The 15196-nt window shown below is 41.4% G+C and overlaps 1 protein-coding gene across 1 annotated transcript in view; it reads left to right on the top strand.

Moving 5' to 3' along the window:
• Positions 1-8252, top strand: part of CCDC180 (coiled-coil domain containing 180) — a 41971-nt gene extending 33719 nt beyond the window's left edge. Inside the window, exons 32-38 of the mRNA XM_019510736.1 lie at positions 1750-1891; positions 2418-2578; positions 3558-3695; positions 4496-4607; positions 5098-5203; positions 5699-5837; positions 8035-8252. Coding sequence (XP_019366281.1) covers positions 1750-1891; positions 2418-2578; positions 3558-3695; positions 4496-4607; positions 5098-5203; positions 5699-5837; positions 8035-8166 — 930 coding nt within the window. The 3' untranslated portion in view covers positions 8167-8252. The remainder of the gene's footprint in view (positions 1-1749; positions 1892-2417; positions 2579-3557; positions 3696-4495; positions 4608-5097; positions 5204-5698; positions 5838-8034) is intronic.
• The last annotated feature ends 6944 nt before the right edge of the window (positions 8253-15196 follow it).

Below are 15196 nucleotides of genomic sequence, written 5' to 3'. Positions count from 1 at the left end.
CGTTTCCTGTCAGTAGACACCTGAGCCAGCCTTTGATATTTTGGGCTTCCTTAAACAATAAGATTTATGATCTTAAGCACAGGGTGGAAGGGGTTGCCTTTTTTAATATACTGAATATGAATTTTTCCTCTGTGACCCATTTTATGAGCACATTATTTTTATGCTCTTCTTGCAGTATTTATATTTTGGTTTACTTAACATGTAAGGGGAATATATTAAAATAATGAAAAATAAAATATATTTTAAAAGAGTATGGATTATACTAGATGGATACTAGATATTCCTAGTATAATCCATTTTGGATTGTCCCTGTTTTTCTTGATTTCAGTCATTTTAAAGGGATTCTCACAGATATTCTTTGGAAGGCTAATGACACTTTGCTGTATCTTGCTGAGGTAAGAAAGCATCTTTTGCAGACTTTCCGCTATGGTATCTCTCCAATTTTTGTTTTTTACTTAGTGCTTTGGATATAAACAGTAATTTTCCCTTCTGTAGCAGTTCATCCAATGATAGAATAATAATACTTATGCCACTGAAGCTTTTAAGTTCTGTATAAATATTAGTTAAACTGTTAATATCATAGAATCATAGAAAATGAGGGTTGGAAGGGACCTCAGGAGGTCACATCTAGTCCAACCCCCTGCTCAAAGCAGGACTACTCACTACTAGATCATTCCAGCCAGGGCTTTGTGGTGGGGTTTTAAAAACCTCCAAGGATAGAGATTCCACCATCTCTCTAGGTAACCCATTCCAGTGCTTTCCCACCCTCCTAGTGAGAAAGTTTTCCCTAATATCTAACCTAAACCTCCTTTGCTGCAACTTGAGTCCCACTGCTCCTTGTTTTATCATCAGCTACCACTGAGAACAGTCCAGCTCCATCCTCTTTGGAACCCCCCTGCAGGTAATTAAAGGCTGCTGTTAAATCCCCCCTCAGTCTTCTCTTCTGCAAACTAAATCAGCCCAGTTCCCTCAGCCGCTCCTCAGAAGTCATGTGCCCCAGCCCCTGAACCATTTTTCTTGCCCTCTGCTGGACATCCTTTCTATAGTTAGGGGCTCACAACTAGACACAGTACTCCAGATGTGGCCTCACCAGTGCAGAATTGAGAGGAATAATTACTTCCCTCAAACTGCTGGCAATGCTCCTACTAACAACATACTGAGCTGCATTAGCCTTCCTATCCCAGTAAGGCAGCATAGAAGGAAAGGATGAACACACACATCTCTACTATAGTCATGGAAAAGAAAAGACTCCAGGGTACGCAACTTGAATGAAATTAGTTATAGCAGGTTCTGGAAGCAGCATCAGAGTCTGAAACAGTGTAAGAGAAAAAAGTAGTTATAACAGGATCTGAAAGCTGTGTCAGAGTCTGAGACGGTGTAAGTGAAAATGTCTTGCTTCTAGTTTCTCGTGGGCTGTCCTCTTTATTATAAATATGCTGCAATTACTTTAATATTCAGGATCACACTTCATAGGCCAGTGAGTTCAGGGACAGCAATCTCAATAGCAAGATGTTGCTACTAGTTGTAATGCAAAGATTCTCCTCTAATACCTGGTAATTTTACTACACACAATATTTTCCTCTCAGTGGCAGCTACAGGCTCAACATAAAATCTCTGTTAAGGCCCAGGGAGAAGGGGAAGAAAGTGGCACAGAAAGAAGAAAAAACTCTAAAGATCCTGTCTACTAAAATGTTCAGGGAAGGGAATCTTTGATTGGATGTTTGGGGGTTATTTTTTTACTTTCCAAAGGAGTTCTACCGAAAAGATAAGCATCAAATTACCAGGCCTGACTATCTGCAAGAAACATTTGAGCAGTGTGCAGAAGTGCTGGGGCAGAAGCTCCTATCTTATCAAGCCCAGACTGATGACTACTACAATTCCTGCCTCAGAGGTAAATTCCTAGAGCAAATACTTTATGTTCCTTTTATTTAGTAGGAAATGACAATTGGAACATTCAGAGGTCTAGAGTCACCTTATTTCAGTCTTAGTCCAGTGATAATGGAAAAAGGAATCAGAATGGCCCTCATATAATGTTAAGGTCTCATTATACCACTGCATTGTTATATCTTGCTTTCAAACTGTGCAACTCATGAGAACTCACTTCCGCTTCCATTTCAGTCAGTGCAAAACTCTAAACTGATTTCAGTCAGACCAGAACTGAGTACCATAATGACCTGTAATTTGGATGATATCAGATGCTAAAATGTCATCTGCAGAAGCATTTAGCTGACAGACCTGTACAGATGTTTGGGAACTGTACGTTTCTTAAACCACTGAGGTCTGGACTAGGAAGCAGAAAGGGTATGAAAAAGATTGTGTGAACAAAGCACCCAGTCATTTTGACACTTATACTGTGTATACGTTTGATGATTTCTGGTTCTTTGACATGAACCTGTGCATGCCTCCCTTTCCAAAAGAGTTCCGAGATCAGCTGAAGTTGTTTGAAGAACAGCTCCCTCACGTTTCCCATCTGGCTATTGACAGCCTTTTAGAGGAACATGAAGAGCAGCTCAGATGCTCCATGGATCAGATTCGGCACCTCTACAGAAAACAAACAGAGGCATGGGACAATGCAAAGGTATGGTTTATGGGCATCTTGGAATTCTTCATCCATAAATATGCCACACATAGCAAAAAGCATTTTTGTATCGTTCTTTAACCAGCTTAACCTGCACTGAGCAATTTCCACAGCAACATGTGGTAGAAAATCTAGAATATGCTTGGCTGGGGAAGACTTTTGTACAAGCTGATGACAGGGGTGGTCAAGCATTGGACCAGGCTTCCTGGAGAAGTAGAGGTTGAACAGACACTTGGCCAGGATGTTTCAGTCAGGGATGAACTTTGCCTTGAGCAGGGGGCTGGGCTAGATGACCTTGTGAAGTCCCTTCCAGCCCTACTTTCCTAGATTCTAAGCTCCCAGAAAGTTAATGATTTTAATTAAATGTTTCTGCCCATCTTGTGGCTCATGTTCAGCACACATGGCTTGTATTCTTTATCCCAGAACCTGTGAGCAATCTGACTTTTCATTTGTCAAAGCAAAGAAGGGAGCAAAAAGGTGAGCACTTAGAGTTATTTTTGACAGGAAAGGGAAAGACTTGAATTTTGCTCCTTTAAATCAAAGGCTGCTATCTGCAGTGGGCTTTGTGCCAAATCCTGCAAAATGGGACAGGTCCTTTAGGGAGCAAATGAACAACTTACATGAAAAGATTGATAGCACATGGTTTATGTTAATATTAGGGAATCAGCATTTGAGATTAAAGCCATTCAAAAAAGAGAGCTAACACCACTGACAAGTAAATGGTAAAAACATGGCTGCTTGGTCATCTCTAGCTTGGCCATCTCTAGTGCTTGTGTTGTAAATAGGATCAGGGAACATCTTCCTCTGTAGTTCCTTATAGGATTGGCCTGTACTGCACTGCAAGGTTTCTTTGCAGCTAGTTAACAGAGATAGTCTTCACTCTTTATTGGCTTCAATTTAAAACATTTGTTTTATTTGTCTTGCTCTCTGTGACCCAGTTGGGTATTCTTGACCAAATTGCTATCTTGTTTGATTAAAGATTGTGAACAAGAATAAATTGCGTCCAGCTCTTGGGCACCCAGACAACTTGTTCCAGCTGAAGACTTTATGTGAAGATGAGGAAAAAAGACAAAAGGACCAAGTTGATGGGATTCATGACAATACCCAGAAACTGCAAGTATGAGTGACACACTAAAATGTGGCTTGTTAGAACCCAACAGATTTCTCACTGACGACTAAAATTGGGGGCCTGGATGTTTTTTAAAAATTAAAGTGAACTGAAAAAGCTCTTTTTGGTTTTAGCAGTCCCATCACAGAAAATAGCTTTTGACTCTCAATTCTGTACTATGACCCCTAGACCTTGCACCTTTTTTAAGTGTGCATAAATAGAGGTTTGCCATACAATTAACACATCCATTGTTCTCAGGGAATATTATTCCCAATGCAAACTGAGAGAAGGAATGTGCCTGCTTTTCTCTGTTTCCTTTATGATAACAGCTTTAACTGACGCACTCAAATTGGCCGTTGTAGTCACTGTATATGTGAGTGGAATACTGGTGACACCCCTTGGTTAGCTTTTTAAATTGCAGCTGGTGGGTGTCTGTTTTTCTCTGTGGCTGTCTCCACTAGCATAAATAATTGAAGCTTTGCTCTGTAGTATTAAGACTCTGAACAACTAGAATTGTTATAGGGTAACATGAAATTGCATCCTAATTTAAAAATACTCTGAACAAAGGTGTTCCTCTAAAGTTCTGAAAGAGCATTAAAAACAAAAGGCTTTCACTGAAGGTTCAATGGAGTCATGCTCCAAATTCTTATTTATTGTTACCCTCTTGACTTGAGCAGCTAGCTATTTCAGGGCCTGGTATTTTATTCCAGTTATGAAGAGAAGTTGGTAGTTAAACCAGGTATTTTTTAAGACAGTCCTTTTTTTTATAAGATTAAACAAAGTCATGAATGATCCTTGTGTTCCCACAGGCCTGTGCTACAGCGTGTGCCCAGAAATTTGTTTCTGCACTAGCTTCCCTCACAGAGAGGATGCTTCTGGAATTCGATGAGTGTATCACTATGGATGAGGTACAGGAAGCAAGTAAGTCATTTGGTGGGAACACTTGCCACATGTCATTGCCAGCAAAAAGACAGCAAGGTGTGTGTCCTTCAGAGTCCCAAATGCTACAAGGGCTGGTGCAGCCTCTTGCATAAATCCAGAGCAATCTCTAGCTGCTCTAAGTACACCAATCTCCTAGTACTCTGTGTAGCCCCAAATAGCCATAACTATCCCTCTAGCACATCCTCTACTCTGGGAATTAACTGGGGACAAGAATTGGCCCCTGTGCATGTGTAGCACTTCAGTCCTAGCATATCACATGGCAGTTCAGGCCAATACTAACACAATTTTAGGCCTGACTGAAGAGATATTTGGGTGCTCCGTTAGGAAAGAAGACCTTTAAAATCTGACATCCTTCAAACAAAAGGAATTGGCATGTTCTTGCAAAGCTTCTGAAAAATATAACCTCCAGCTGCATCTAGTTACTTTGAAGCAATGATATGAGGCTGATGTTTTCTTCACTCTGTCACAGGACCTGAAACCCCAAAAGAGAAGATTTCCACTTTAATCCGTCGTAAACAAGCAGGACTTCCCTTAGAAATCCATGAATCTAAGCTGTTGCCTGAACGTAAAAGCAGGTAACATTAGAACATACTGAACTCTTCTGCACTTCCAGGTCCAAGCACCATCCTCAGAATTTTCTGCTATGCTGAGGCAGGAGAGCAGTCTTTGGAGAATGGTTTGGTGAAGCCAAAGAGCTGGTGCAAAGTTATTACTACTAATGGTAGATTCCAGCAGTTGGTGTTGGAAATTATCCTAGTCTGCCAGACATGCTTGCCCATTCTGAGACAAAAACTACCTGGTTTTGATTATATGATTAAGTATTACATAATAAATGTGCACATAACAAAACATAGAGACATTTTTATTCCAGTGTAAAGTAATTGAACTCTTTCCTCCTTGGATGAGACTACAAAGGAACATTAATTTAATATGGATCCTGCTGTGAAGATTTTATTAGTTGATTCTAAATTCTGTCTCTCAATATCACTAACACTAAAACAGTGTGCTTCCTTTTGCCTCACCCACTTCTGCAAGAAAAGTAAAAGGAAAATTATGCTTGTGTTTTTAAGGACCTGGCCAGAAATACCAGCAACAGTGCTCACAGATACTCCAGGTTATGTTCTTTGCAGAGAAACTGCCTCTGTGACAACAGCCAAAACCACGTTGGGTCACCTGTCAGCAGCAGAAGCAAGAGATGCTGCTTATATGGTTGGTGTTAAGTGGAAATGCAGTTCCTGGGGGCTACCTCTTAATGGAAGAGTGTTTATCTGCACAGAAAGTCAGTGCTCACTGCAAGTCTTTGCATAGATCAAGGACAAAGCAGAAATCCCCTTTCCTTTCCATTTCCCTAGGACAGTGACAAAAATGGAAGGCACTGGAGTGATTTCTGCTGAGTGCTCCGTCATTGAGGCAAAATGTCATCCATCCATCCAAAGTCCTGAGTCATTTCAAATTTTTCTTTCCAGATTTTTCAGGTTCATGTCTCTTCACTTGGGCGAGTAAGAGAATGAACACATTTTAATTTCAGATTTTTCTGTCATCTGATTTACAGTGGGCCTAACTCAGCACCTAGGATAAGGTGCTTTGTTACAGTCTCCTGGAAACCCATGGTGCTGGTCCAGTTCTCTAAGTGGCCCTGCCCCAAGTGAACTGAGTTTATTTCAACTAGATTCAGCATTCATTTTGTAGGGCAGGTGGCATCTTTAGAGTTTATCTAGTTCAGTGGCATGGCTTTTCGTAGGCAACAACCTACTTTGTCAGATATTATTATAATATCTGATGAAGTAGGTTATTGCCTGTGAAAGCTCATGTCTTTCTGAACAAGTTGGTCTGTACCACACCCGGAGGACATAAAAATAAGGGTGCAATGAAATTGTATCCCTAATCCCAACAATTGTACTTCCTGCAATGCCCTGAGGGAGTTGTGGGACAAGGCAAACACAATACCAGGTCACAGTCCCTGCTGCTCACCATAACCCAGTACCCCAGCCCAGCTGATGGCCTTCCCATGCCTCAGCATCCTGAAAAGCATGGGGTGCTGAGCCCTAGGCATGGCTGTACTGCATGGCTGGCAACCAAGGCCTGCCATGCAGCTGGAATTGAGCTCCATAGCAGGGCTACCCTGCTGCATGGTCAATTTAAGGTGTGATGGAAAGCAGCAACAAAAATGTTCCAGGTATTTTGTGGAGCAATTTTGTGGCTGGTTTCTTGGTTTTGTTCCATTAAATCACTGAAATGGGCAAGTTATGGTGCAATTAACAGCTTAATTACATCCTAAGTGTAATATCTGCTAGAGCTCTAAGGTGCTACCCTGCTGTACTTTCTGCTGACTTCATACTGACATGGTCTACTGCCTCTTGTGTTCATTTTGTGTGTAATTGTAGGCTATATATTACAGCAGATGGCAGCAAGACCATAAATTGTGAGGCAACTGCTGAAGCATTAGGTATCCTCTAGATATACAGAGTTCTGTATCACTCTGTATATCTAGAGGATACTTAGGCAGCTTGGTAGGATTCGATTTTTATCAGTAAATGTCGACTTCGCCTCACAGACTGACAAAAAATATGTCCATCATTAATAATCAAAATTTATAGAAAGGGGATGTGTTGGACTGAACTCCCAGAAACCCCAGGGGACTGGGAACAAAGGAAATAAATTTCATGCAATCCTGAAAATTTAAATAGATAAAAATCAAAATAAATGCTTAAAAATAAACATTGATATTATCGGTCAACATTATTTTATTTTTAATTGAATTCTGCCAAGCCTACTAATACTTTAGTATTTGCCTTACAACCTGCCTGTTGGGCATGGAGTCTGTTCATGAGAGAGAGATTAGTATTAATCAAAGTTAGATGTACATATGATGCAGTAAATATGTATTATAAAATATGCTTTGTTATATACTTGCACATTCAGGAAATCATTTTTCTTCTTTGGAACCAGACATCCATAGTCAGTAGATCTGGAGATTTTTGTGAAAGCAGAAGGTTTTGTCTGGGTGAGGGACCTTTCAGCAGCTTCATCACAAATTTGAGCTTGCTTTTATGCCACAGTAGGTTCTAAGACAGCCAGATCTGAAGAGAACCCCTCCCTTAGTCTTTTAGGAGCTTGCTGAGCTGGGATGGAGAGCTTTCATTTTTAACCCAACTGATACTCAAAAGTAAAATTTACATCTTGATGATGCTGTTTCAGTGCCTATTAAAACAAAAAGAAATGGAAGAAAGGCAATGAATAATTCATTGTCTACAGAGCTGCATTGTCAAGCATAGAAAATAAATGGCCTGCACACAATCATCTGCCATGGTGGAGCAGGACGCAGGGCTGGGGATTGAAAGGAATGGCACATAAAGGGAATCATATTTGATCTCAACTACTTGTTTCTTTTCTGTTATTTTTACAGAAATACAAGCAGAGGCTCGACAAGGAGTTTGCCTGTATCAAGGAAGAAAGTACAGCCCAACTAATGAAGGCCCAGCACTGGGAAGACTGGTGGAAACAATCTATTCAGAAGATAAAGCAGCTCTATGTATGAAACCAGAATATCTTCTTATGTATAGATAATTGTTAATAATGTATCAGTGTCTCTGTTCTACAAATAAAACTTTATACCTCATTAGAGCTAAAAGAGTGATCATACTTAAATTTCCTGGAAAACTTGGTGAATGTCTGTGTGTAGGCCAGGGGGAGAAATTAATATTTGCTGCTTGCTTAGTCTCAAGTTCTATTTTGCTAAATACTGTTCTTTAGTCTCTTTATAATAGCCATTAACTGATAAAGATTGAGAAGAATTTCCCTCCTCAGGCAGCTTATTCCATAACTGTCCTTTGTCAGATTCCTTGTATCTGACTTAGAAGCATCTACTACCAGCCATTGTCAGAGACAACATTGCATTAGACCAAGAGTGTCAGTGGACTGTGGTGTTGGTCTGCAGGCCAGGTGAGTAGTGTGGGGCAAGTCCGTGGGCTGGTTCAGGCCCACAAACTGCGCCCCCTCCCTTCAATCTGGCATGGGGGCTGGTCCAGCTCCATGTGGTACATGCTGTGTGCTGCACGTATCCTGGACTGGCCCTGTCTGCTGCATGCAGCATACACACCAGATTTGTGATCCAACCCATGGGGCTAGTCTGACATGTGCTGCATGTAGCATACTGGTCCAGTCTCAGACCCCCAGACATCACTAAGGGCCAGATAGTACAGGGCCAGATGCAGCCTTTGGACCATATCTTTGATACACTTGCGTCAGATGAACTAAATGTTTTGTATTCAGGCTAGTAATTCCTATTTGGCTAGTTTATTTGATTTTGAAGCCAGGTTTCCAGCTCTGTAACTACAATCACCTCTAGCACCACAGATGTACACTTGCTACTCTCTAGACTGGTAGCTGACTTCATTGAGAGTATTGATGTTTCTGTTAACAGTTCAGTCACTTAATTCTGATGTTCCCAGAGAATTATTGAATGTGTTCTGTCCTCCATTCTTTCATCCACTCTGAAAACATCTAAAACATTTCCTAAACCTTGAATCACATTTGCCCTTTCAGCACGTTCTTTTCTCTCTTTCTCTTCAATGAATTTAAGAATATTGAATAATACTGGACTTACAGGATCAAAAGTAAGAGTGTGTGCCCTTTTGGCTGTTTTCTTAAAAACAGATTTATTTCCTGATCATGAATTCAGTTCTCATTGGAGGATTGTTAAAGGTTCTTCCCATCATTCAATCCCTGAGCTTTGGTAGATTATCCCAAGGACATCGTTAACCTATTGACATACTAATTGCTTGAAGTTTGAGAAGTGGGGGTTGAATTGGGGAGAAAAGAGGGTTAATGTTGAGCTGGTTCTTTACTGAAAATGCTATTGATGTTTTTGCTTTATTCTACTCCAAGAGGAAAAGACTAGATGATTCTCAGCTGGTATAAGTGACCAGCAGATCTCTTTTGAAATCAATGGAGCTGCATCTGTTTCTACAGTTAAGAATCTGGTCTGATAAGGAGACCTCCTGAGATTCAGTTGTTTCTTAATGATTTCCATATCAGATGAACTCAGCTTGCCACCTTTAAAGCTCAGTTTGGTCTCTTGAGTCACAATGGACTCTTTCCTTGTGTATCATCAATAAAATACATCCTGCAGGTCTCTGTTACCCCAGAGCACTGTCACTTGGCCAAGATATGTGCCTTCAGTAACAATGGTGTATATTATTTTTTCCTAATTCTGAAAGCTCTGTTTTTATAACTTTCTTTCATGCTCACAATATAAATACTGGGGAATTTTAGTGACTGTTAGTATAAAGTAAACATGAGTTTTCATCAATGCTTTATATTATGTTCCTTGGGTTTTATGGCTAGGATCCTTTGGGATTTTCCCCTACTAGATCCAAGACTGAGGAGGCTGCCATTGTTAGATACAGCACTTACAGAACTGACGTAGTTGCTATCATTGGCAAATGCTGTTGATTCTCCTATCCTCAGGAGACACTTTTTACATTACATAGAGTATCAAGAGTTTGTTTGTTCATATATGTTCAAGTTAACAGATGGCTTCTGAACTATAGGCCAAAGCTGGTCTAAATGCAACATTTCTGTTTTTAAGGAATGTCAAAGATTCCAATATTTGTTTTCATGCTGACTAGGAAGAAAAACAAAGATCTTTTCCTCTGAAAACATCTTTTTCATATTTTTCTACAAGACAGAATTTATTACATTAATATTTGCTGCTTAGTCTTATGATCTATCCTGCTAATTATTGAAAAAGAAGTTTGGGAAAAATACCATTGAGGAATTTTGAAATTACTTGTCAGGATTTTGACATTTCATTTCAAATTTGATTTTGCTTTTATTTCATTGTCTTACTTCATGTCATGAATTGCTAATAGCAGGAATGTGCAGGACTGGAAATGAAATTTAAAAATTGTTAAAGTGGTGCAAAACTTTTTTTTTGTTTTGAATGAAATATTTGTCTCTGGAATTTTCATAGTCAGTCTGTACAAGGTGTATTTCCCAAGCACTTCCATAATATTTAACTTTTTGGTATCCAGTCTTCAGTAGCATTTTTTCTGGCTTAATACTTAAACGTAAGTTTTGGTTTGATCTGGCTGGGGTTATTTTTGCTAATGTTCCTTGCTAACAATAGTATGCAATAAACTGATTTCTTGGGACAGTTTTTTCAAGAATTAGGATTGCTTGGGTAATAAAATCTGTCTTGGTGAGAGGTTTAGCACAAGAACTAGTATGGTTCAGGGTCTTTTGTGTTGCTTAAGATTTGTGTTGGCCTTCTGTGTAGGAACCGCTTCCTGTTTCCTTCATGAGAGAGAAATTAAACTTTTGTACAGTGGCTTGTACAGCCATTCTTAGGCTCAGACTAAAAGCAGCCAGGTCCAGAAATGTTTGTTTGTAGGAGACGCAGGTGTCCCTTCGAAGGTGTTTTTCAAATCTTTCATCTTCAGTAGGATTTGATTGCGACTGTAATGACATCCCTGGGGCTGGCCAGGCACAGCTGGATGGCAGACTTCTAATTAGGAGGCACCCATGCATGGTTCCCTCACTCGTTCAGGTGGATCCTTGATGCATCTCCCTGCAACAGATTTCTTCTTCCCTGATGTATCCCATCTCACTTGTTTCTCTTTGTCAGGTGGAGGACAGATGGATGGGTAAAAAGTATCATAGAAATGTAAGTACAAACATAAAACTCAGGTCAACAACACTGCTGATTTTTCGTGAACCTGGACACGGGTAAGATTAACACATTCCTTTCCTGACTTTTGTTTGATCCCCAGTTTGTCCAGTATCACTTTCAGTTTGGCTCTGTGTACAGCAGCATGTAAAAATCAGGGACTATTTTTGACTGGTGTAAATGGGTGGGGCTCCATTGACTTCCATGCTGTTTCATCAGTTTATTCTAGTAGGGAATTTACCCCCCTGGTTTTTTATTTCATTTGTATGGAGCACTCTGGAAATGTTAAACACTAGACAGATGCAATGAAGGAAGTAAATCTTAATCACTGCCCTAATAAAAGCCCTGGTGAACTTACTGCACATGGAACAAGGACTCCATATAGTGTCGAATCTGTGCCAGAACAGAGTTAACTCAGTGTGTTACAAACCACGATGAGAAGCTCTGAATAACCAGCAGCCAAACAGGGTAGCTGAGATGATAAAATCCATGCTTCTGACTCATTTGTTTATGATGGAATAATGTTTCCTCATTACACTGCCAAAGCCTAAATATGCTATTACATCTACCAACCATGCCATGGCACACTGGAAGATTTTAAGTGTAGGTCATACAATGATTTATCTGGGATGGTTTAAACAGAAATAATCTTGCCTTGGAGGGAGGTTGAACTAGATGACTTCTTGAGATCCGTTGTAGCCCCATTTTTCTGTGATTCCAGTTATTTCCCTGTAGGCAGGAGAGCAGAAAGTTTAACTACTTTACATGAATATCTTCCTTAGCTTTTTATATTCATGTAACCTACTATTAATTGGCACTTTCTAGACTGGATGATGCTAACTGACCCATAAAATAGCTTCCCTCTCTATCAAACCCCTTAACATGTTTTACATAATGATGTTTATTAGTGTTCTGGTTTTCTGTGCTTGCATTAGAGGTTTCTGGGATGTTTGCTTCGGGCCTTAGCATAAAGATACTGGTTTAACTTTTCTTCCAGCTGTGAATGGCAGGAATTTACCATGGCAAAAGTTTGGGAGCTGGAGCATAAAAAATCTAGAGCACTGGGCCCCGTAATGAGGGAGCCTTGAGAAAGTGGTGGTCTGTAAACTTCACTGCCTCAGGATTAGCTCCCAGAGGCGTTGTGCTTCATTCATGACCATTAGGCGTGTTTTCCCTGTGCTCTTAACCTGGGGCTGAGGCATGCATAATCATTACATCAGACCTCTCCCTTCCTCTTTATACCCCCCAACCTCTGTGTACTGGGGGACGAACTATTGTTCTGGCCTCCCCTATCCACTTGCTCTTTGTGTGGGGAGGAGCATATTGGATGCACAGTCCCTGCCTTTCCCCCTGCCTAGCATGCCTGGAACCACAATCCAAGCAGGTCTAACAGGTAGCAGTATACCCCTTTCTAGCTGCATAGGACCCAGCCACAATCTAGCCCTAAAGGAATCTAAAAACTACATATATGCATTCAAGCCCTGTCACTTTCCCTACGCTTCATCAGTTCCTGTGGTTGGTTTCTGCAAATCTTTGCAATCCCACCTCTGCCATCACCTTGCAGTAACATAATGTTACTAAAAATTTGGATATCAGGCCCTGGATGAATACAGCACTTCCTTCTCCAAGGCTCTCAGCAGCAGCATTTACCAGCATGACATTAAATTGTGGAACAGTTTCAGAACGATTGCTCCAGAGCTGAGACATCCTGTGCTGAGATTAATCTTGAACTCCATGTTTCACTTTGACTTGTAACTCTGAACAAACCTTGGCTGCAGTGCAGCAGTATTTAGTGCACAGCTAAGCAGGGAGCCACTGGAAGCAGGAGAGGTGGATCGGAGCACAGCAGAACAGAGCTAGTAGCAAATCTTTTTCATACCCAGTTCTGGGCCTGCAGAATCTTTAGGTAAGAGCCCAGAATCGCCAAACTTGAATCTTTAAACATGCCAAGCATCAGGATGCTTTTTTTTTTTCTTTCATGGGAACTGGGGACATTTATTGGAGAAAAGTATATTTTAAACAGCTGGGAGATAGATCACAATAAAATGGTGTGCAATGACAACAAAGCTGCTTCAAAATGCTCTTTGCTCCCCAGCTCTTTGCATTAAGTTAGAGATGGAAGGGAATACCTATGAATTAAATTGTCTCATTTTTCACTTTCTCTTTGGGTAGTGCAGGATGGATCCCTAGCACATTCTTTGGTACTTTGTACAGGTGATATCGAAGTGGTGTTTCAGCAAGAGCTGGTTGCTGAAGGCAGCATACTAGACTGCCAAGCAGGAGAATAGTGCCTGGGACTGCCCAATATATCATCCCCTCCATCTATTAAGGAGTGGCTTTACCAGTCACTAAAATAAATGTCTGGCATTCAGGAATACTATCAAGAGACTGATCATCATTACCTGCACCCAGTCACATGATAGAGGTTTGTTTCACTGCCTAGTGGTTGCTACTATTGTCCCTAAGTGGAGAATCACCTTGTTGCTGACCATTTTGTTGGGACAAAAGGAATGCACAATGTAAGGTGAAAGGCTAATTTATCAGGACTCTAACAGTGGCTAGAGGCCCCTGAACTAAGGAGGCATTGTGATATAATGTGTACGATAGGTCTCACATATTCCATATTGCAAGGCATGTTACCAGTTTGCCTTCCTCTCATCCCCGGGAAGATCCTGGGGATCAAAGAGACCATTCTTGACAAACTGGCTGAAGGCAACTTATTGAGGGATAGCCAGCATGGGTTTGTTGCAGGTAGGTCTTGCCTGACCAATCTCATCTTCTTCTACGACCAGGTGACCTATCACCTGGACAAGGGAGAAGAGATTGATGTTGTATATCTTGACTTTAAAAAAGCTTTTGATCTGGTATCCCATGATCGTCTTATAGAAAAACTGACCAGTTGTGGCCCCAGCTACATCACAGTCCACTGGCTGGGGAATTGGCTTTGCGGTCGGACCCGGACAGTGGTAGTTGATGGAAGTCAATCATCATGGTGCGTTGTTACCAGTGGGGTCCACCAATGCTCTGTCCTAAGGCCTGTCCTTTTCAACATCTTCATTAATGATGTGGACATTGGTGTCAGAAGCAGGCTGGCCGAGTTCACCGATGACACCAAACTTCGGGGTAAAGCGTCCACGCCCAAGGACAGGATGGTGATCCAGGCCGACCTTGACAGGCTTGGAAAATGGGCGGACGAAAACCTGATGGCCTTCAACACCGAAAAATGCAAGGTACTCCACCTTGGGAAGAAAAATCCACAGCATGCTTATAGGCTTGGCAGTACTATGCTTGCTAGCACCATGGCTGAAAGGGACTTGGGGGTCATGATTGACCACAAGATGAATACGAGCCACCGATGTGATGTTGCAGTCAGCAAAGCGAGCAAAACTCTGGCTTGCATCCATAGACGCTTCTTTAACAAATCCCAGGATGTCATCCTCCCATTGTACTCAGCCTTGGTGAGGCCACAGCTGGAGTACTGCATCCAGTTCTGGGCTCCACAATTTTGAAGGGATGTGGAGAAGCTTGAGGGAGTGCAGAGGAGAGCCACGCATAGGATCAGAGGGCAGGAGAACAGGCCCTATGATGAGAGGCTGAGAGCTACAGGGCTCTTCAGCCTGGAAAAGTGCAGGCTCAGGGGGGACCTGGTGGCTGCCTATAAGTATATAAGGGGTGTACATCAGGATCTGGGGGAACACCTGTTCACCAGAGTGCCCCAAGGGATGACAAGGTCAAATGGTCACAAACTTCTCCAAGCCTGTTTCAGGCTGGACATAAAGAAGAACTTCTTTACAGTCTGAGCCCCCAAGACCTTGAACAGACTGCCGCTGGAGGTGGTGCAAGCACCTACTCTGGATTCCTTTAAGAGTCATTTGGATGTTTATCTTGCTGGGATCCT

The sequence above is a fragment of the Gavialis gangeticus genome, unplaced genomic scaffold (assembly GCF_001723915.1).
Source record: "Gavialis gangeticus isolate Ggan-Ray unplaced genomic scaffold, GavGan_comp1, whole genome shotgun sequence".
Taxonomy (NCBI): Eukaryota; Metazoa; Chordata; order Crocodylia; family Gavialidae; genus Gavialis; species Gavialis gangeticus.
This window is presented reverse-complemented; position numbering and strand designations above follow the sequence as displayed.